The sequence below is a fragment of the Siphateles boraxobius genome, unplaced genomic scaffold (assembly GCF_051911475.1).
Source record: "Siphateles boraxobius isolate OS27281-9 unplaced genomic scaffold, OSU_SipBor_1 240, whole genome shotgun sequence".
Taxonomy (NCBI): Eukaryota; Metazoa; Chordata; class Actinopteri; order Cypriniformes; family Leuciscidae; genus Siphateles; species Siphateles boraxobius.
Genome location: NW_027508856.1, coordinates 316,585 through 339,501, shown reverse-complemented (window position 1 = coordinate 339,501; position 22,917 = coordinate 316,585). Strand labels below are relative to the sequence as shown.

General features: G+C 41.2%; 2 protein-coding genes across 3 annotated transcripts in view; one reads left to right on the top strand and one right to left on the bottom strand.

Annotated features, from left to right (window-relative positions):
* Nucleotides 1–3,653, bottom strand: part of txk (TXK tyrosine kinase) — a 32,705-nt gene extending 29,052 nt beyond the window's left edge. Inside the window, exons 1-2 of the mRNA XM_077241875.1 lie at nucleotides 3,570–3,653; nucleotides 319–370 (exon numbers count right to left, since the gene is read on the bottom strand). Coding sequence (XP_077097990.1) covers nucleotides 319–370; nucleotides 3,570–3,582 — 65 coding nt within the window. The 5' untranslated portion in view covers nucleotides 3,583–3,653. The remainder of the gene's footprint in view (nucleotides 1–318; nucleotides 371–3,569) is intronic.
* A 2,817-nt stretch (nucleotides 3,654–6,470) lies between these two features.
* tec (tec protein tyrosine kinase) overlaps nucleotides 6,471–22,917 on the top strand; it is a 58,457-nt gene continuing 42,010 nt past the window's right edge. Inside the window, exons 1-2 of one of the 2 annotated variants that reach the window (XM_077241862.1) lie at nucleotides 6,471–6,604; nucleotides 8,220–8,393. In XM_077241862.1, the coding sequence (XP_077097977.1) occupies nucleotides 6,590–6,604; nucleotides 8,220–8,393 (189 nt within the window). In that variant the 5' untranslated portion in view covers nucleotides 6,471–6,589. Of the gene's footprint in view, nucleotides 6,605–6,633; nucleotides 6,956–8,219; nucleotides 8,394–22,917 lie in introns of those variants that run through there. The other variant, XM_077241863.1, reaches the window with a different exon arrangement.

Here is a 22,917-nt window from a genome sequence, read left to right as displayed (position 1 = left end):
ACAATGGAATATTATAATATAATTATTTGTTGTTGACCATCAAATGTATGTAAGAAAGTGAATGAATGAATAGATAAAGAGCATGTTTTCAAAGAAGCCTGCATTTTGCACAACATTAAACTTAAGCACAACTGTAAGATGAAATTACAAATGAATAATTGTATCCTTAAAACCTCAAATAGGCGCCTGTGATCAGATCTCACTCATATGCAACCCTGCACATGATATTAATAACTAATATCCCTTGGCGGGAGAAGGAGGCGTGGCATGGCTGAGCGGCGGGGTCAGCGGTGTGACCCCTGACCCCTGACCCTGTACCTGGTCTGTAGAGCGCAGCAGCAGCAGCAGAAGATGGAGTGGATGGACTGATCTGAGGAGAGAAACACTGATGAGCACGACCGTCTGCACATGTAAACTCATGTATAACTCATGTAAACACATGTAAACTTCTTGTTTTAAGCTTAAATGTTGATACATTTTCATTAAAAAATACTTAATTTTGCTTCCTCTCCAGTTAATGTTTCTGGGTAAACCCTCTTGTGTTTTTCACATTTCGGTCAAAAATGGCTAAATTGTGTTGTTGTTGTTTTTGGTCAATGAAATGAATGTACTATATTTTAGTCTGATAATGTTTTTTATTTAATATTTTAGGGGATTTTTTATACTAAATTATATTTACACTGTATTTATAATCCATTTATTCACTTTTTGAGCATAGACCTTAAAATTAAATTTGCAACTAAACTGTCATAAATCTTGAATGCTTTAAAGCACAGACTGAAGTTTATCTCTTTTCAAAGACGACACTTGGCAGATTATTGCTGAAGTAAAAAAAGTTTTAAATAGTGAACTTAATAGTGAAAGTAACAGATTGTTATGTGTATTATGAAAAATGCCCAAAAATACTATTTTGAATTTTTATATGAAATGTATATTTTCAAAATTACGTTTTTCTCTAAAACTGCAAGAAAATCAAAACCATAAATATAAACAAGTTGTGTTTCAAATTATCTCCTGATATCTCAGTAAATGATCTTTCAGTGAGATGTTGTTCGGCTGCAGTTCCAGACGCTTCCACTAGAGGAAACTCTCATTCATTTCCACTGCGATATTCCTGACGCGAGGAGCACAAGTGGGACTGTTTTTATCAGGACTATTTAACCTGTTCAATCTTGTCCATGATTATTTTTTTTTGTTCACACAAGTGCCAAAGCCTTTACCAAGTTTCGTAACATTCCAATGAAGTAAAATATTCTAAAAAACAAAACGTAACATTTTTCGGTCAAACATGGCCGACTGGCCGAGGAGAACCAGAGGAAGTTTAGAAATTTGATCCATATCTAAAGATTGATCAGAAGGTTCTTTATCATGTTGGCGGATCTGTGTGTAAGAGCAGAACGTTCTCGAGATCAAGCGTGTGAAGCTGCGCTGCAATGACCATCTGCTCAAACCACAGTCTTCCTGTCAACACACAGGTGTAGAGACCAGCGACAGCTAAACCACCCAACACACACTCGACTGCGAAAACGATGAAGAAAACCTGCTCCGAGGAGACAAGACGAGCGTGCGGATGGGAAACAGACTGGAGGAGTGGAAGAGAGAGAATCTGGGTCACACACACACACACACACACACACACACACACACACACACACACACACACACACACACACACACACACACACACACACACACACACACACACACACACACACACACACACACTCTCACGTTTACCCTCAAAGAACTCAAACAAAACACTCAGAACACAACTAAAACTCAAAAGTGCGCAGTAAAGTGCCATAACAACTTTCATTAATAAATCACTCTCAAACACACAGTCAAACCAGAATATATTCAGACTCCTTCAACATTTCTCACATTATCTCAGTTTATTCACTATAGTTTAGAAAATTGTAATAAAATATGAGCAGGACTCAGAGTTATTAACTCAGTTGATATTTCACTGGTTTTGTCCGTCCAGGGATGGGCAACTCCGGTCCTCGAGGGCCGCTGTCCTGCAGAGTTTAGCTCCAACCCTAATTAAACACACCTGACCAAGCTAATCACTGTTTTCAGGGTTACTAAAAACTATTTTTTGTCAGTGTTGGAGCTAAACTCTGCAGGACAGTGGCCCTCGAGGACTGGAGTTGCCCATCCCTGTTTAGACTCTCACACATTAAATTTAACTACACAATGAGATAATACCAGTTTAGCTCAACCAGTTACCAAGCAATGCTTCATGTTGTTCAGTCTGTGGTGTAAAAAGCTGCATTAGTTATTAAAGAAAAAACACTTCAGCAAAACATGATCAGCTCAAAGTGTCTGAATAACTATTAAAGTCCCATATTTTACTGGTAGTCACTGTATGAAAAATATTTGTGTATAATATGTCACAGTTTACTTTATTTTGCTCTCCTCACTTACATAAATGAACAATAGTGTCCCGCACACACTAGTAAAAACAATATGATAATGATATCTGGTGTCAGGATATTATATTTTGTTTAGACTATAAAGAACCGATCAGTCGAGGTTCTCAGAGTTATGAACCTTCTCCAGCAACATTAACATTCCTTCAGAGTTATCTAATAATGTTCTCAAAACTTTACAAAAACATTATTCATGGAGCGTTTTAGATGTTTTAGGTGGACGTTTTTTAAATGTTTCTACTAGTTTCAGAACATTAAAAAGTACCAATCCATAATGTTTGGAGAATGATACAATGGAATTTGGAGAATACAAAGGAAAATGGAACAATGGTTTCCTTAACGTTCACATAACCATGAAAAAAACATTGTAAAACATTTTAAAAACTTGACGTTTTGAATGTTCAGAGAACATTCGGAAAAAAATTCATAACTTAATGGGAATATTAGAAAAACATTCTTTGAATGTATTTTTGTTAGCTGGGATTCAGTTAGATATTTTTACTTTTTAATTAGTTAAGAAATGTTAAATAGAGTTTTAAAATAAACTCGCTGGTAATTTATGCGCTTTCATGTTCATGAAGATATTGAAGAACTTTGAGAAGAGACAAGAAGGAGAAAGTTATACAGATTCACAGAGCGAGTGATGCCAGTATGATGTGTTGAACTGGAAACACTTTATTTTAGTGTCATTGTTACATATGTTACATGTAGTCACTATAGGAATAACTATAAATTATGCATATTTACATGCAACTAACCCTGAACAAACCCTAATCCTATAGAAAGTGCATGTAGTTACTTAATATTACTCAGTACTTAAATATATAATTACACTGTTACAATGACACCTTAAAATAAAGTGTAACCGTTTAATGTTACAGTGAAGCGTTACGTGTGTCTGTTGGTGAATGGAGATTCATCACTCCTCCGTTACAATACTTATATTATTCTCTCTCTCTTACAGACATTGACCCTGAATATACATGTTATATGCACAGCTGTTCGAGCCGTATACATAATGTGAAAAGCACAACATAAACACACACACACACACACACACACACACACACCGTCAGTGCAGCATAATTAGTCTGTTAATAATATTATTATTATGATGTGAAATGTTCTCGTACTCACTGGAGTGAATCATTTTACCGCAGTGAATCTGTCAGTCGTGTCTGATACGGCAGACTCAGCATGGCATGTGTGTGTGTGTGTGTGTGTGAAGTTTGAACATGAGAGTGGAGGAAAGGGTGACGTAGTTCACACACTCACACACACACACAGTCTTTCCGCTACAGGAAGTCACATCACGAAAGAGAATGAAGACAATGACACACACACACACACACACACACACACACACACACACACACACACACACACACACACACACACACACACACACACACACACACACTTATGAGATCCAACACCCCTTTACTATCATAACTGCATAATTAGCACATTAATCTAAAAAGAATAATATTTGTGACCACACACACTTCATCCAGCTCCACCAGAACTCCCACAGGAACAGATGTACAGTATGAACCAGCTCACACACGGCTCACACACGGCTCACACACGGCTCACACACACACGGCTCACACACGGCTCACACACGGCTCACACACGGCTCACACACGGCTCACACACGGCTCACACACTGCTCACACACGGCTCACACACGGCTCGCACACGGCTCACACACGGCTCCCACGCGGCTCACACACGGCTCCCATATGGCTCGCACACGGCTCCCACATGGCTCACACACGTCTCACACACTGCTCACACATGGCTCGCACGTGGCTCACACACTGCTCACACACGGCTCACACACTGCTCACACACGGCTCACACACGGCTCACACATGGCTCGCACACGGCTCACACACGGCTCCCATATGGCTCGCACACGGCTCACACACGGCTCCCACACGGCTCACACACGGCTCACACACGGCTCGCACACGGCTCACACACGGCTCACACACTGCTCACACACGGCTCACACACGGCTCCCACACAGCTCAGAAACGGCTCACACACTGCTCACACACGGCTCCCACACGGCTCACACACGGCTCACACACGGCTCACACATGGCTCGCACGTGGCTCACAAACTGCTCACACACGGATTAGCTGAGGTGACGTGACGCTAACAGCGGCATTCCACCTGTCAATCAAGTGGCCACGCCCTTAATTATGCAGAACTTTAAAAGAACACGCCACCGTTTTTTGAAATAGGGGTTATTCACCGGCTCCCCTACATTTAGATAGGTGGGTTCAGTGTATGCATTGTCTTAGTTTGGCAGCGCCGACGCTAACTTAGCTTAGCAAAATGAATGGAATCCTTTGTTGCCGGATAGCATGTTGTGAGTAAAAGCGAAAAAAAAAAACGAATTACTTCTTGTGGCCTGCGTATTCACAACTAGTACAAATAGCAAAGCAGATTAAGACTGGGTGATCTCCTAGGCAGAGATTGACAAATCCCCCCCCCCCCCCCCCCCCCTGTCCCCCATACAGTCCCAGGTCAATCTCTGCCTAGGAAATCACCCAGTCTCAATCTGCTTTATCCTTTACTAGTTATGTGCATTTTAGTGACTCTTACGAAGTTTGCTCTGTTTCTCGTGTCACAGGACCTGGGTGAGGCCGGCTCGATTCCCTTCTACCGGGGGTGGTGTTATTCACAGTGTGCTGTGTCCATCCGTGGAGAGTGGTGTGTGTGTGTGTGTGTGTGTGTCTATCGGCAGATGAGACGTCTGATAGCCCCAGTTATCTGGTGTTCCTGTGACCTCCTTAGAGCCGAACTCTATGAGCTCTGCTTTGGCCCGATATGTTTTAATGATTGTTTTAAAAGTGACTGTGATTTAATAAAGTAAATAGTTTTTGTATTGTTACCCATGTCTCTGAACTCTTATTTGATGAACGAACTTGCGTGTCCTTTGGTGACTCCATTTTCTCTGGGTGTAATTCCCGGAGTGGCGTAGTTGTGCACAGTTACCCATAAACCTGCGGGTCCACACACGGCCACTGCAAAATCTAGAGAAGTGTGCGAGATGGCCAGCGGGGTAAGTTGAGACACACGTGTATCTGTCCCCGCGATAGAGTTCAGTTGTTCAGTGTTATGATAACAGGTTAAACTTCGTAATTAGCCAGCATAGGACGCAAATGAAAATAAAATGTGATATTTGTGATATTTAAACTGTGTATTGTTAATGAATATATTAAATATATTGTTCCTATTTTGTACATTTTAACCAGTGCTAATTTAAATAAAATGAATGAATTTAAATGGATGAACAAAACTAACATGTTGCCCAATTGTTATTTTCTTTATTTGTCTTTGTTTATTATATTTGCAATGAAAGGTTAGTTACCTTTACATCATTAAAAATGTGTGTCTCAACTGGACCACATATGGGCAAAAATCACCTTATTTTTATGAGCTAATTGTGGAAAATATAAAGTACTTATGGGTGTTATTGATTGATAATATCTTAGTCTACAAGCTAATGAAATGTCATGTGGAAATTCACTTCTTTTCAGTATCTATTTTTGTGTGAAAAATGAAAACGCAAAAAGTGTCTCAACTGTACTTAGTCTAAAATATGCACACGCACCCTCATTATGAATCATGTAAATTATAGCATATTTTCAATTCCAGACATGAAATTGGATTTAAAAAAATTAAAGGAAGCTGAATTGGTTGTTTGACAGAAAATTGTATTTATCCTTCCACCCTGATCTGTCTGTCTGTTCACTAAGAGTGTATTTTTTGTATTTCCAACGTCTCTAAATTTACAGGAAAGTTTTTCGTCAACCCATCATTCAACATTTTCAACAAACTTCCATTTCGAGGTCAGATAACATTTATTTCCGCCGTAATTTCAGTTCGTTATAATTCTGCCCACACATATAGTGCAATACGAACTTTTACCTTGCAAATACTTTTTAAAAATGATTTAAAAGTTTGAAAGATAAAAAATAAAATAAAAACACAAAAAAACAGGCTACTGACCAGTCCAGTAGGGGGCGAAATGCGGCAGTGGGTTCGGCCACCATTAGAAATCCAAAAGAGGAAGAATATGGTTTTTAAGAAACAGAAATCACTGTACAAACATGTTGAGCATTTACTGAAATCGTTTCATGCTACAAACTAGGGTAAGCACAACACACACACACACACACACACACACACACACACACACACACACACACATACACACGCGAACATGTGACCTTATCTATGTGCAAACATCAACAAATAGTCAAATTAAAAAATATAACGTTATGTAAATTGGCAGGTGAACGACGATGTTCAAAAACAACAAAAAGCGGAAGAATCATTTTTCATTTACGCTATGTCAACATGAACATTAATTATAACAGACTTCTGGACTTCCGTGATTCATGTTTCCTGATCACTAACCACACACACACACACACACACACACACTCACACTCTCTCACACACACACACACTCGCATATACACGCGGAAAACTACCCGGAGGTAAGAAATGTTTTAATGTTAACTCGTTTATTGGACAGAGCTCGTCAACTGTCAAATAAACGATCGCCTCTGTTTATGATCTTTACTGGAGTTTGGAAGTGAAAATGAAAGTTCTTTGTGAAATTAGTTTGTCTGCGGTCGTTTGAGTTTCTGTTCAACAATCAATTAAACAAAACAAACAAACAAACAAACAGCAGAATTTGCCGAATCATTCATCATATATTACATCTAAAGGTTTCTCATGCTGTTAGTTGATTCATGAAGTCAATATCTGATATATTTATTTAGTGCTGATTTTGAAGTAAAGAGAGAAGTTCTGTGAAATCTGAAATTAATGTAAATGTGAACTCATTTCTGAAATAATTTCTTGGACATTTTGAGACGGCCGGACTAAAGTGACCCAAGCATTGGAATGTTGTTTGCTTGATTATTTTTTTAATTTCCCCAATTTTCATTGGGTATGTTACCTCTATTGATATTGCAATTCTACCTCGATGTATTTGTGTCATATTAGGCTACACAACAAATAACTGATTATCAAGATCGCTCAAAGTTCACCTCAGTCGGTGTATAACGGCAGGTTTAGAGTCTCAAAGCTGAAATATTCTTCTGTTTTATAGCGAGAAAGAGGGATTTATTCACTTCTCCCTTTCAGAGTGATGATTATTCTTTCTGTAAAGATACGGGTTTGAGATTCTGCTGCAGGAAAACCTACTTCATTCATGTCCTTTAAAAACACAAATAAAAGTTTGTGTTTGCATAATATTGAAATATTTGCATGTTTATACTGTATTTATATTTATTCATAATTTATATTACATATAAATATTTTATATATAAATAACACATTTTTCTAAAAACACATTTGTATATATCGTCAGTACACACACATATATTTTGTAAACACAAACTTTTATTTTGGATGCAATTAATCGTTTGACAGCACTAATAAACATGAATGTTTTTCTCGACGATGATCCTGAGTCTGTCCACCAGGGGGCTCTTCTCCATAAATCTGATTTCACCGCATTTTATCTGTGTTTCTGGAGCCAGAAAATGAGGATGAGCGTCAAAGCTTACCTTAAAAAGATGAGGACTGAGACTCAAACCCTTCCCGCCTGAAAGCTTATCGCTGAGCGATCTTGATCAGGTTGTTTGTACTGATCATCCTCTTCTGTTGGTTTGAGGTTTACGTAAACACCTGTGGTCAGATAAAAACAGCGCTATAATCCCCTGAGTCACGAGATGTGCTTGTGTTCCTCAGGTCCATGGCAGCTCTGGGCGTTCAGGTTCCTCAGAGATGAGCTTGACACCCATTCTGGAGGAAACGTTGATCAAACGTTCTCAGCAGAAGAAGCGAACGTCTCCGCTCAACTATAAAGAGAGAGTGTTCGTGCTCACCAAGAGCAAACTCACGTACTATGAGCTCAGAGCCGAGGTGAGAGAACGCTTTACTAATAATACTAACACATGAAGCCTTCAAGATGTTCTGAAAATGTTTTTTGGGTTATGAGCGGGAACTTATCATTGCATCATTCTTTAAACGTTACGGGTAGAGATGCACGATATATCGGCCACCGTATCGGTATCAGCTGAGATATGTTCATTTTTAATGCTATCGATCCGATAATACAATTTTAAGCAGATATATTAAAGCTGATAAATAATGTTTTATTTCCTTCAGCTGAGACTCTTCAGATGCGCACTGATCAACATGATGGATTTGAATTGCTTGAAATATGTTTGGAAAATAAAGTTCAGTGCAATATGTTCTGTCATATCAGCTTCATAAAATCATAATGAGAACATTATAATTATGTGTTTGGGACGTGGCTTTTAATGGTGAGACTTTTGTTTTTGTAATCACGCTCTCAAAAAGTATATAACTTGGATTTAGATTTAGCGGCTAATATAGCGGTTATCGGCTTTCAAATATAAAGAATTATCGGTTAACGTATTGGCCAACATTTTCCATCCCTAGTTATGGGAACGTTACTTCTCTGAACAAATGTGAGACGAACATCTAACTAAAACGTTCCAATAAACGATGTATAAATAATGTTTTTGTGCTAAACGTTTTGAGAACATTATTAAGTTGACCAAGTAATCAATATTCAGTGTGACTTAATGACAAGCTTATTAATAGCCGCGTTTCCATTAACTTTCAAATGTTTCGCCGGCGCGAACACTTGCATTTTCCTATCAACAGTGGAAACAACTTAAAATACTCTATCATTTCTGGTCATACAGAAAATAATAATACATTATTCGCAACTACTTTTATTTGTGTAAACTCATAATAACAAGAAAACATTGTGCTTTTGTAAAATAAAATAAAACAATCAGTAGCTAGCCGACGCGCTTTCATGATCTCCGAGAACTGGAGCGCGAGAACTGAAACAATATAACCTATCTAGGCGAAAGCTTGAAATGTCCACTTTTAAACAAATTCGAATAGAAAGCAAAACCTTCTGATTATGTAATCCGTATGAAAGGTTTTCCATATTAATTTGTGAATATTTTAAATGTTTAATAAAGGGCCAAAAAGTAATTTAAACAAAAATCTGAAAAAGTCTGTCGATATTAACTTTTTTGCGCAGCAGTTGCTGTTGCCTGTTCAAATTAAAATGTTGGTGTTCAACTTTGCGTTTTAAAAAGACAACAACCGCTAATTTTTCATTTTTCAGTTACGGGTTAAAAAAGATTGATAATAATAGCGCAAAACATTTGCAAAAATCTGCAATAATGGAAACGCGACTGACAGGCAATGATAGATATGAATGATGATGACTTGTTTGGTAAGCTTCTGTTTTAAAAGTTTCTGTTAAAGAAAAACTCGCCAGGTTTTGCCTCAGTTATGAATTAAAATGTGTTTATTGCAATAAATGTAGACTGTAGAGATGCAATCTGGCCATAAAAATTATTTCAAATGGGATTTTCTTTTCAGTTTTTTTTCTTTTTCTCCGCCGCCCCTTTGGCGGCCCTCAGTTCAATGTTGGGTTACTGAATTGGCCCTCACCTATGAAAACTTTGAGAACCCCTGGTCCAAAGCAACCTAAATTAAGAACATGCGTTTTCCTTTGTCTCTCTTTCGGATCTATTTTTAGCAAGTTTATTCTGTGTCCCTCACTGCGCGCGCCGGGTCTCTGTCGAAATTAAACATCTCAGGGTAAAAACACATCATACAGCTGATAATACTGGATACGTCGCTGCGTGTCATCCATACAAATCACGAATAAAAACTGTAACAAATTATTTAGCCTTTGTTGCTTCAAAGACACAACATGCCTTGTTAAATTCATTACAATAAAACGAGGTTAAACGAATTTAAAACGTCTTTAAAACGAATTAAAGAGCTCTGTATATTCTGCTCACTCCATTCGTTTCTTGGCATGAACGCGTTTCGTCAACAGTTCATGTTTAGATAATGCCAGATTGTTGACAATCATACACACTGCTCAAACACTCTAAAACTTGTAACAACTGGATTGAAAACTTTAATTGAAATATTGTGTGAATAAACTTTAAATACAATAAATAAACTACAATATTCATAATTTAATAAGATATAGGGCCTACATTTGAACACATCGAGAGATTTATCCTTAAAAGGATTTTGCCTTTGCTCATCAGGTTATCCGACACTCTCCATATGAAAGAGGAACATTAACACCTATTGTCCTGCACACACGATAAAGCACTGAACTGTCCCTCAAACCCCAAGCAAAACATACATAACATAACCCTAACCCTCAAACGCATGTTCATTTGTTGTCATGAACAAAATGTACAACTCAATATTAAATTCCACAGGGATCTTTGGATCCGTCAACCAGGGTGCATGCGATTTGTGAATTAAGTTTTTTATTTTTTTTTATTCAAATAAATCTCGAACCACAGTGCTTTGTCGTGCTGCTGTTAAACTAAATAACATTTATAGATTAATTATGAACTTAAATGAAACAATATCGCAACTTTTCGACATATAAATTATTTGATCTGTTTTTACATTTTAATTTACATTTAATTAGAGCGAGATTTCCCCCCTTGTCCTTTCCTCATTGGGAAGCGCTCACATGATAGCTAAACATGTTTGAGTAGATCCTCTGAACCTCTCGGTTTCAGATTACATAATCAGATAACCTTTATTAAATATTTAGACAATTAAGCTTTAGACATAGCCGATCTCTTATCGTGACTGAGCCGAGGCAAACTTGTGCTTTCGCTTCATTTTTGTGACGCGCAGTTCCCGGAGACAAGGGAAAACAGATAAACTTTTGTTGTTAGCCTAATATGAATAAAAGTTTACAGTTTTGAACGATGTAGGCTACTCTACTCTTATCTGTTTGACCAAAAAATCACGGAGTAGCCTATTAAGTTATTTTAGCTGTTATGAGAAAAATAAATCCAAATGAATGCGCCGCCGCGTTTGTCAAACACTAACTCAACATGCCAGAATAAAACCCGACTTTAGAACAATACATGGTGTGGTGTGCCAAAACACTTAATTATAAACTTCAATATTTCATTCAAAATAATCTCAAAACGCTTTGTGACATTTTGAAAAGCCGTGCATGCATTAAGGCCACTGGAACCATGAACGTAACTGAAACGCTGCTTTGGATTTTATTGTTTGTCGTTTAAACGTGCGTGTTGCATATTTTATTTTACGTTTTTTTTTTAACGGTTTTAATTCTAAAACGACTTGGTGGCAGAGGGCCCCATGATGAAGCTCCGCCCCCACCGCACTGAGAATCTAGCTCCGCCCCTGGTCAGGAGTTTCATTTATAAAACGTGTAGGATCCTCACTATAAGTGTGCGTGCGTCCGATAGCCAAAATGGCATACGCTAAATAATATTCAGACTTATAAAAGCGTGTGTACGCCAGAACCTGCGCAGAATTCACATGATTGTGAACATGCGTCTCCTCCCCAAAATAACCATAGACTATATGAGCTTACAACGCCTCGTTTTACTACACAGATATGCATATCATTTGCATATGCATATTCATCCACGTGATCCATGTTTAACGGTACAAGACATTATGAAAATATGAGATACGGATGTGCGTCACATTACATTGATAAAAATCATTTAGTAGCCGATCCTTGCCTTGTTTTAGAATAAATAAATCAAATAGTATAAAATACATTTCAGAGAATGTTTTGCTCAATCTTTTTTCACTGGCCAAATAGTATTTTTAATTGCTTTATATTTTCAATCGAAACAGTTCTGCTGTTATCATGCCTTAAGCAAACATTAAAACATTAAAACACAGCATGCCACAGGATAAGTGTTCAAAAGCAATCACATCAACTTCAAATATTTCTATTTATGAGAATATTGAAAATGTTGTAACTTCTCTGTATTGATTTCCTGTAATTTAGGTGCTTAACTCCATTAATGAGAATGGTATATGTAATCTAAATGTGTATTTTAGATGTAAAAAATAGTTTAAATCATTCTTTTATGCATTTAAACTGTTGTTGTGAACATGCACTGTATTTATGATTATGATTCATAATGAAGTTTTATAGTGGTTTTCCTTCATCTGCCGTCAAGTGTGTAATCAGCTCATTCGTGTGAAGTGGCGTATGGCTCTCTCAGGGCCTGTTTTGTGCGACGCAACGATTATACACGTGTGAGTTGAGTGTGTGAGTTGAGTTTAGTGTAAGTGAGTTGAGTTTAGTGTAAGTGAGTTGAGTTGAGTTGAGTGAGTTGAGTTGAGTTGAGTTGAGTGAGAGTGAGTTGAGTGAGTGAGTGAGTGAGTTGAGTGAATTGAGTGAGTGAGTTGAGTGAGTGAGAGTGAATTGAGTGAGTGAATTGAGTGAGTGAATTGAGTGAGTGAATTGAGTGAGTGAGAGTGAATTGAGTGAGTGAGTTGAGTGAGTGAGAGTGAATTGAGTGAGCGAGTTGAGTGAGTGAGTTGAGTGAGTGAGAGTGAATTGAGTGAGCGAGTTGAGTGAGTGAGAGTGAATTGAGTCAGTGAATTGAGTGAGTGAATTGAGTGAGTTGAGTGAGTGAGTTGAGTGAGTGAGAGTGAATTGAGTGAGTGAGTTGAGTGAGTGAGAGTGAATTGAGTGAGCGAGTTGAGTGAGTGAGTTGAGTGAGTGAGAGTGAATTGAGTGAGAGTGAATTGAGTGAGTGAATTGAGTGAGTGAATTGAGTGAGTGAATTGAGTGAGTTGAGTGAGTGAGTTGAGTGAGTGAGAGTGAATTGAGTGAGTGAGTTGAGTGAGTGAGAGTGAATTGAGTGAGCGAGTTGAGTGAGTTGAGTGAGTGAATTGAGTGAGTTGAGTGAGTGAGCTGAGTGAGTGAATTGAGTGAGTTGAGTGAGTTGAGTTGAGTGAGTGAGTTGAGTGAGTGAGCTGAGTGAGTGAATTGAGTGAATTGAGTGAATTGAGTGAGGTGAGTGAGTTGAGTGAGTGAGAGTGAATTGAGTGAATTGAGTGAGTGAATTGAGTGAGTGAGTGAGAGTGAATTGAGTGAGCGAGTTGAGTGAGTTGAGTGAGTTGAGTGAGTGAGTTGAGTGAGTGAGAGTGAATTGAGTGAGTGAATTGAGTGAGTGAATTGAGTGAGTTGAGTGAGTGAGTTGAGTGAGTGAGAGTGAATTGAGTGAGTGAATTGAGTGAGTGAGTTGAGTGAGTGAGAGTGAATTGAGTGAGCGAGTTGAGTGAGTTGAGTGAGTGAGTTGAGTGAGTGAGCTGAGTGAGTGAATTGAGTGAGTTGAGTGAGTGAATTGAGTGAGTTGAGTGAGTTGAGTTGAGTGAGTGAGTTGAGTGAGTGAGAGTGAATTGAGTGAATTGAGTGAGTGAATTGAATGAGTGAGTTGAGTGAGTGAGAGTGAATTGAGTGAGCGAGTTGAGTGAGTGAATTGAGTGAGTTGAGTGAGTGAGCTGAGTGAGCTGAGTGAGTGAATTGAGTGAGTTGAGTGAGTGAATTGAGTGAGTTGAGTGAGTTGAGTGAGTAAGTTGAGTGAGTGAATTGAGTGAGTTGAGTGAGTGAGTTGAGTGAATTGAGTGAGTGAGTTGAGTGAGTTGAGTGAGTGAGTGAATTGAGTGAATTGAGTGAATTGAGTGAATTGAGTGAATTGAGTGAGTGAGTTGAGTGAGTGAATTGAGTGAGCGAGTTGAGTGAGTTGAGTGAGCGAATTGAGTGAGCGAATTGAGTGAGTGAATTGAGTGAGTGAGTTGAGTGAGTGAGTTGAGTGAGTGAGAGTGAATTGAGTGAGTGAATTGAGTGAGTGAGTGAGTGAGTTGAGTGAGTGAGTTGAGTGAGTGAATTGAGTGAGTGAATTGAGTGAGTGAATTGAGTGAGTGAGTTGAGTGAGTGAGTTGAGTGAGTGAGAGTGAATTGAGTGAATTGAGTGAGTGAGTGAGAGTGAATTGAGTGAGCGAGTTGAGTGAGTTGAGTGAGTGAGCTGAGTGAGTGAATTGAGTGAGTGAGAGTGAATTGAGTGAGTTGAGTGAGTGAGTGAGTTGAGTGTGAGTGAGTTGAGTGTGAGTGTGAGTGTGAGTGTGAGTGTGAGTGTGAGTGAGTGAGTTGAGTGAGTGAATGAGTGAGTTGAGTGTGAGGTGAGTGAGTTGAGTGAGTGAGTGAGTTGAGTGAGTGAGTTGAGTGAGCGAGTTGAGTGAGCGAGTTGAGTGAGTGAGCTGAGTGAGTTGAGTGAGTGAGTGAGTTGAGTGTGAGTGAGTGAGTGAGTGTGTTAGGTGAGTAAGTTGAGTGAGTGAGTGTGAGTGTGAGTGAGTGAGTGAGTTGAGTGAGTAATGTGAGTGAGTAATGTGAGTGAGTTATGTGAGTGAGTTATGTGAGTGAGTGAGTTGAGTGAGTGAGTTGAGTGTGAGTGAGTGAGTTGCGTGAGTGAGTGAGTTGTGTGAGTGAGTGAGTTGAGTGTGAGTGAGTTAAGTGTGAGTGAGTGAGTTGAGTGAGTTAGGTGAGTGAGTGAGTTGAGTGTGAGTGAGTGAGTTGAGTGTGAGTGAGTGAGTTGAGTGTGAGTGAGTGAGTTGAGTGTGAGTGAGTGAGTTGAGTGTGAGTGAGTGAGTTGAGTGTGAGTGAGTGAGTTGAGTGTGAGTGAGTGAGTTGAGTGTGAGTGAGTGAGTTGAGTGTGAGTGAGTGAGTTGAGTGTGAGTGAGTGAGTTGAGTGAGTTAGGTGAGTGAGTTGAGTGGGAGTGAGTGAGTTGAGTGAGTTAGGTGAGTGAGTGAGTTGAGTGAGTTATGTGAGTGAGTTGAGTGTGAGTGAGTGAGTGAGTTGAGTGTGAGTGAGTGAGTTGAGTGTGAGTGAGTGAGTTGAGTGTGAGTGTGAGTGAGTGAGTTGAGTGTGAGTGAGTGAGTTGAGGGTGAGTGAGTTAGGTGAGTGAGTGAGTTAGGTGAGTTAGGTGAGTGAGTGAGTAGAGTGAGTAGAGTGAGTAGATTGAGTAGAGTGAGTGAGTGAGTTGAGTGTGAGTGAGTGAGTGAGTAGAGTGAGTGAGTGAGTTAGGTGAGTGAGTTGAGTGTGAGTAGAGTGAGTTGAGTGAGTGAGTTGAGTGTGAGTGAGTAGAGTGAGTAGAGTGAGTGAGCTGAGTGAGTGAATTGAGTGAGTGAGAGTGAATTGAGTGAGTTGAGTGAGTGAGTTGAGTGTGAGTGTGAGTGTGAGTGAGTGAGTTGAGTGAGTGAATGAGTGAGTTGAGTGTGAGTTGAGTGTGAGTGTGAGTGAGTGAGTGAGTTGAGTGAGTGAGTGAGTTGAGTGAGTGAGTTGAGTGAGTGAGTTGAGTGAGCGAGTTGAGTGAGTGAGCTGAGTGAGTTGAGTGAGCTGAGTGAGTTGAGTGAGCTGAGTGAGTTGAGTGTGAGTGAGTGAGTGTGTTAGGTGAGTAAGTTGAGTGAGTGAGTTGAGTGTGAGTGAGTGAGTTGCGTGAGTGAGTGAGTTGTGTGAGTGAGTGAGTTGAGTGTGAGTGAGTTAAGTGTGAGTGAGTGAGTTGAGTGAGTTAGGTGAGTGAGTGAGTTGAGTGTGAGTGAGTGAGTGAGTTGAGTGTGAGTGAGTGAGTTGAGTGTGAGTGAGTGAGTTGAGTGTGAGTGAGTGAGTTGAGTGTGAGTGAGTGAGTTGAGTGTGAGTGAGTGAGTTGAGTGAGTTAGGTGAGTGAGTGAGTTGAGTAAGTTATGTGAGTGAGTTGAGTGTGAGTGAGTGAGTGAGTTGAGTGTGAGTGAGTGAGTTGAGTGAGTTAGGTGAGTGAGTGAGTTGAGTGAGTTATGTGAGTGAGTTGAGTGTGAGTGAGTGAGTGAGTTGAGTGTGAGTGAGTGAGTTGAGTGTGAGTGAGTGAGTTGAGGGTGAGTGAGTGAGTTGAGTGAGTTAGGTGAGTGAGTGAGTTAGGTGAGTTAGGTGAGTGAGTGAGTAGAGTGAGTAGAGTGAGTAGAGTGAGTAAAGTGAGTAGATTGAGTAGAGTGAGTGAGTGAGTTGAGTGTGAGTGAGTGAGTGAGTAGAGTGAGTGAGTGAGTTAGGTGAGTGAGTTGAGTGTGAGTAGAGTGAGTTGAGTGAGTGAGTTGAGTGTGAGTGAGTAGAGTGAGTAGAGTGAGTAGAGTGAGTAGAGTGAGTAGAGTGAGTTGAGTGAGTTGAGTGTGAGTTGATTTAGTTGAGTGAGTGAGTGAGTTGAGTGTGAGTTGAGTGAGTGAGTGAGTTGAGTGTGTGAGTGAGTGAGACGAGTATGAGTGAGTTGAGTGAGTGAGTTGAGTGTGAATTGAGTGAGTTGAGTGAGTGAGTGAGTTGAGTATGAGTGAGTGAGTTGAGTGTGAGTTGAGTGTGTGAGTTGAGTGAGTTAGTTGAGTGAGTGAGTGAGTTGAGTGAGTGACTTGAGTGAGTGAGTGAGTGAGTTGAGTGAATTAAGTGAGTGAGTTGAGTGAGTGAGTGAGTTGAGTAGTGAGTGAGTTGAGTGAGTGAGTTGAGTGAGTTGAGTGAGTGAGTGAGTTGAGTGTGAGTTGAGTGTGAGTTGAGTGTGAGTTGAGTGTGAGTTGAGTGTGAGTGAGTGAGTTGAGAGTGAGTTGAGTGTGAGTTGAGTGTGAGGTGAGTGTGAGGTGAGTGTGAGGTGAGTGTGAGGTGAGTGTGAGGTGAGTGTGAGGTGAGTGTGAGGTGAGTGTGAGTTGAGTGTGTGAGTTGAGTGTGAGTTGAGTGACGGAGTGAGTGAGTGAGTGAGTGAGTTGAGTATGAGTGAGTGAGTTGAGTGTGAGTTGAGTGTGTGAGTTGAGTGAGTTAGTTGAGTGAGTGAGTGAGTGAGTTGAGTGAGTGACTTGAGTGAGTGAGTGAGTTGAGTGAATTAAGTGAGTGAGTTGAGTGAGTGAGTGAGTGAGTGAGTTAGTTGAGTGAGTGAGTGAGTTGAGTGAGTTGAGTGAGTGAGTGAGTTGAGTGTGAGTTGAGTGTGAGTTGAGTGTGAGTTGAGTGTGAGTTGAGTGTGAGTTGAGTGAGTGAGTGAGTTGAGTGTGAGTTGAGTGAGTGAGTTAAGTGAGTGAGTTGAGTGTGAGTTGAGTGAGTGTGAGTTGAGTGTGAGTTGAGTGTGAGTTGAGTGTGAGTTGAGTGAGTGTGAGGTGAGTGTGAGGTGAGTGTGAGTTGAGTGTGAGTTGAGTGTGAGTTGAGTGTGAGTTGAGTGTGAGTTGAGTGTGAGTTGAGTGTGTGAGTTGAGTGTGAGTTGAGTGACGGAGTGAGTTGAGTGACGGAGTGAGTTGAGTGACGGAGTGAGTTGAGTGACTGAGTGAGTTGAGTGACTGAGTGAGTTGAGTGACTGAGTGAGTTGAGTGACTGAGTGAGTTGAGTGAGTGAGTTGAGTGAGTGAGTTGAGTGAGTGAGTTGAGTGTGAGTTGAGTGTGAGTTGAGTGTGAGTTGAGTGTGAGTTGAGTGTGAGTTGAGTGTGAGTTGGTTGAGTGAGTTGAGTGAGTGAGTTGAGTGAGTGAGTTGAGTGTGAGAGTTGAGTGTGAGAGTTGAGTGTGAGTGTGAGTTGAGTGAGTGAGTTGAGTGAGTGAGTTGATTGTGAGTTGAGTGAGTTGAGTGAGTTAGTTGAGTGAGTGAGTTGAGTGTGAGAGGTGAGTGTGAGTTGAGTGAGTGAGTTGAGTGTGAGTTGAGTGAGTGAGTAAGTGAGTGAGTTGAGTGAGTGAGTTGAGTGAGTGAGTTGAGTGAGTGAGTTGAGTGAGTGAGTTGAGTGAGTGAGTGAGTTGAGCGTGAGTTGAGTGAGTTGAGTGAGTGAGTTGAGTGAGTGAGTTGAGTGAGTGAGTTGAGTGAGTGAGTGAGTTGAGTGAGTGAGTGAGTGAGTTGAGTGAGTGAGTGAGTTGAGTGAGTGAGTTGAGTGTGAGAGGTGAGTGTGAGTTGAGTGAGTGAGTTGAGTGTGAGGTGAGTGAGTTGAGTGAGTTGAGTGAGTGAGTGAGTGAGTGAGTGAGTTGAGTGAGTGAGTTGAGTGTGAGTTGAGTGAGTTGAGTGAGTGAGTGAGTGAGTTGAGTGTGAGAGGTGAGTGTGAGTTGAGTGAGTGAGTTGAGTCTGAGTTGATTGAGTGAGTGAGTGAGTGAGTGAGTGAGTTGAGTGAGTGAGTTGAGTGAGTTGAGTGAGTTGATTTAGTTGAGTGAGTGAGTGAGTTGAGTGTGAGTTGAGTGAGTGAGTGAGTTGAGTGTGTGAGTGAGTGAGACGAGTATGTTGAGTGAGTGAGTTGAGTGAGTGAGTTGAGTGAGTGAGTTGAGTGAGTGAGTTGAGTGAGTGAGTTGAGTGAGTGAGTTGAGTGAGTGAGTGAGTTGAGCGTGAGTTGAGTGAGTTGAGTGAGTGAGTTGAGTGAGTGAGTTGAGTGAGTGAGTTGAGTGAGTGAGTGAGTTGAGTGTGAGTTGAGTGAGTGAGTTGAGTGTGAGAGGTGAGTGTGAGTTGAGTGAGTGAGTTGAGTGTGAGGTGAGTTGAGTGAGTGAGTTGAGTGAGTGAGTTGAGTGAGTGAGTTGAGTGAGTGAGTGAGTGAGTGAGTTGAGTGAGTGAGTTGAGTGTGAGAGGTGAGTGTGAGTTGAGTGAGTGAGTTGAGTGTGAGTTGATTGAGTGAGTGAGTGAGTGAGTGAGTGAGTTGAGTGAGTGAGTTGAGTGAGTTGAGTGAGTTGAGTGAGTTGAGTGAGTTGAGTGAGTTGATTTAGTTGAGTGAGTGAGTGAGTTGAGTGTGAGTTGAGTGAGTGAGTGAGTTGAGTGTGTGAGTGAGTGAGACGAGTATGAGTGAGTTGAGTGAGTGAGTTGAGTGTGAATTGAGTGAGTTGAGTGAATGAGTGAGTGAGTGAGTGAGTTGAGTGAGTTAGTTGAGTGAGTTAGTTGAGTGAGTGAGTGAATTGTGAGTTGAGTGAGTGAGTTGAGTGTGAGTGAGTGTGAGTTGAGTGTGAGTGAGTTGAGTGAGTGAGTTGAGTGAGTGAGTTGAGTGTGAGTTGAGTGTGAGTTGAGTGTGAGTTGAGTGTGAGTTGAGTGTGAGTTGAGTGTGAGTTGAGTGAGTGAGTTGAGTGAGTGAGTTGAGTGAGTGAGGTGAGTGAGTTGAGTGTGAGTTGAGTGTGTGAGTTGAGTGAGTTAGTTGAGTGTGAGTTGAGTGAGTTGAGTGAGTGAGTTGAGTGAGTGAGTTGAGTGTGAGTTGAGTGTGTGAGTTGAGTGAGTTAGTTGAGTGTGAGTTGAGTGAGTTGAGTGAGTGAGTTGTGAGTGTGAGTTGAGTGTGAGTTGAGTGAGTGAGTTGAGTGAGTTGAGTTGAGTGAGTTGGAGTGAGTGAGTTGAGTGAGTTGAGTTGAGTGAGTTGAGTTGAGTGAGTTGGAGTGAGTGAGTTGAGTGAGTGAGTTGAGTGAGTGAGTTGAGTTGAGTGAGTTGAGTGAGTGAGTTGTGAGTGTGAGTTGAGTGAGTGAGTTGAGTGAGTTGAGTTGAGTGAGTTGGAGTGAGTGAGTTGGAGTGAGTGAGTTGGAGTGAGTGAGTTGAGTGAGTGAGTTGAGTGAGTGAGTTGAGTGAGTGAGTTGAGTGAGTGAGTGAGTTGAGTGAGTGACTTGAGTGAGTGAGTGAGTTGAGTGAATTAAGTGAGTTAGTTGAGTGAGTGAGTGAGTTGAGTGAGTTGAGTGAGTGAGTGAGTTGAGTGTGAGTTGAGTGTGAGTTGAGTGTGAGTTGAGTGTGAGTTGAGTGAGTGAGTGAGTTGAGTGTGAGTTGAGTGAGTGAGTTAAGTGAGTGAGTTGAGTGTGAGTTGAGTGAGTGTGAGTTGAGTGTGAGTTGAGTGAGTGTGAGGTGAGTGTGAGGTGAGTGTGAGTTGAGTGTGAGTTGAGTGTGAGTTGAGTGTGTGAGTTGAGTGTGAGTTGAGTGACGGAGTGAGTTGAGTGACTGAGTGAGTTGAGTGACTGAGTGAGTTGAGTGACTGAGTGAGTTGAGTGAGTGAGTTGAGTGAGTGAGTTGAGTGAGTGAGTTGAGTGAGTGAGTTGAGTGTGAGTTGAGTGTGAGTTGAGTGTGAGTTGAGTGTGAGTTGAGTGTGAGTTGAGTGTGAGTTGAGTGTGAGTTGAGTGAGTGAGGTGGTTGAGTGAGTTGAGTGAGTGAGTGAGTTGAGTGTGAGTTGAGTGTGAGAGTTGAGTGTGAGAGTTGAGTGTGAGAGTTGAGTGTGAGAGTTGAGTGTGAGAGTTGAGTGTGAGAGTTGAGTGTGAGTGTGAGTTGAGTGAGTGAGTTGAGTGAGTGAGTTGATTGTGAGTTGAGTGAGTTGAGTGAGTTGAGTGAGTTAGTTGAGTGAGTGAGTTGAGTGTGAGAGGTGAGTGTGAGTTGAGTGAGTGAGTTGAGTGTGAGTTGAGTGAGTGAGTAAGTGAGTGAGTTGAGTGAGTGAGTTGAGTGAGTGAGTTGAGTGAGTGAGTTGAGTGAGTGAGTTGAGTGAGTGAGTTGAGTGAGTGAGTGAGTTGAGCGTGAGTTGAGTGAGTGAGTTGAGTGAGTGAGTTGAGTGAGTGAGTTGAGTGAGTGAGTTGAGTGAGTGAGTTGAGTGAGTGAGTGAGGTGAGTGAGTTGAGTGTGAGTTGAGTGAGTGAGTTGAGTGTGAGAGGTGAGTGTGAGTTGAGTGAGTGAGTTGAGTGTGAGGTGAGTGAGTTGAGTGAGTGAGTGAGTTGAGTGAGTGAGTTGAGTGAGTGAGTTGAGTGAGTGAGTTGAGTGAGTGAGTGAGTTGAGTGAGTGAGTTGAGTGTGAGTTGAGTGAGTTGAGTGAGTGAGTGAGTGAGTGAGTTGAGTGAGTGAGTTGAGTGTGAGAGGTGAGTGTGAGTTGAGTGAGTGAGTTGAGTGTGAGTTGATTGAGTGAGTGAGTGAGTGAGTTGAGTGAGTGAGTTGAGTGAGTTGAGTGAGTTGAGTGAGTTGATCAAGTTGAGTGAGTGAGTGAGTTGAGTGTGAGTTGAGTGAGTGAGTGAGTTGAGTGTGTGAGTGAGTGAGACGAGTATGAGTGAGTTGAGTGAGTGAGTTGAGTGTGAATTGAGTGAGTTGAGTGAATGAGTGAGTGAGTGAGTTGAGTGAGTTAGTTGAGTGAGTGAGTGAGTTGTGAGTTGAGTGAGTGAGTGTGAGTTGAGTGTGAGTGAGTTGAGTGAGTTGAGTTGAGTGAGTTGAGTGAGTGAGTTGAGTGAGTGAGTTGAGTGAGTGAGTTGAGTGTGAGTTGAGTGTGAGTTGTGTGTGAGTTGAGTGTGAGTTGAGTGTGAGTTGAGTGTGATTTGAGTGTGAGTTGAGTGTGAGTTGAGTGTGAGTTGAGTGTGAGTTGAGTGAGTGAGTTGAGTGAGTGAGTTGAGTATGAGTGAGTGAGTTGAGTGTGAGTTGAGTGTGTGAGTTGAGTGTGTGAGTTGAGTGAGTTAGTTGAGTGTGAGTTGAGTGAGTTGAGTGAGTGAGTTGAGTGTGAGTTGAGTGTGTGAGTTGAGTGAGTTAGTTGAGTGTGAGTTGAGTGAGTTGAGTGAGTGAGTTGTGAGTGTGAGTTGAGTGTGAGTTGAGTGAGTGAGTTGAGTGAGTTGAGTTGAGTGAGTTGGAGTGAGTGAGTTGAGTGAGTTGAGTTGAGTGAGTTGGAGTGAGTGAGTTGAGTGAGTGAGTTGAGTGAGTGAGTTGAGTTGAGTGAGTTGAGTGAGTGAGTTGTGAGTGTGAGTTGAGTGAGTGAGTTGAGTGAGTTGAGTGAGTTGGAGTGAGTGAGTTGGAGTGAGTGAGTTGGAGTGAGTGAGTTGGAGTGAGTGAGTTGGAGTGAGTGAGTTGAGTGAGTGAGTTGAGTGAGTGAGTTGAGTGAGTGAGTTGAGTGAGTGAGTTGAGTGTGAGTGAGTTGAGTGTGAGTGAGTTGAGTGAGTGAGTTGTGTGTGAGTGAGTGAGTTGAGTGATTGAGTTGTGTGTGAGTGATTGAGTGGAGTGTGAGTGGAGTGTGAGTGGAGTGTGAGTTGAGTGTGAGTTGAGTGAGGTGAGTGAGTTGAGTGAGTGAGTTGAGTTGAGTTGAGTTGAGTTGAGTGAGTGAGTGAGTTGAGTGATTGAGTTGTGTGTGAGTGATTGAGTGGAGTGTGAGTGGAGTGTGAGTGGAGTGTGAGTTGAGTGAGGTGAGTGAGTTGAGTGAGTTGAGTGTGAGTTGAGTGAGGTGAGTGAGTTGAGTTGAGTGAGTGAGTTAGTTGAGTGAGTTAGTTGAGTGAGTGAGTTGAGTGAGTGAGTGAGTTGAGTGAGTGAGTTAGTTGAGTGAGTTAGTTGAGTGAGTGAGTTGAGTGAGTGAGTGAGTTGAGTGAGTGAGTTAGTTGAGTGAGTTAGTTGAGTGAGTGAGTTGAGTGAGTGAGTGAGTTGAGTGAGTGAGTTGAGTGTCAGTGAGTTGAGTGTCAGTGAGTTGAGTGTGTGAGTTGAGTGTGTGAGTTGAGTGTGTGAGTTGAGTGTGTGAGTTGAGTGAGTGAGTTGAGTTGAGTGTGAGTTGAGTGATTGAGTGAGTGAGTGTGTGAGTTTAGTGAGTGTGAGTTGAGTGAGTGTGTGTGAGTTGAGTGAGTGAGTGTGAGTTGAGTGTGAGTTG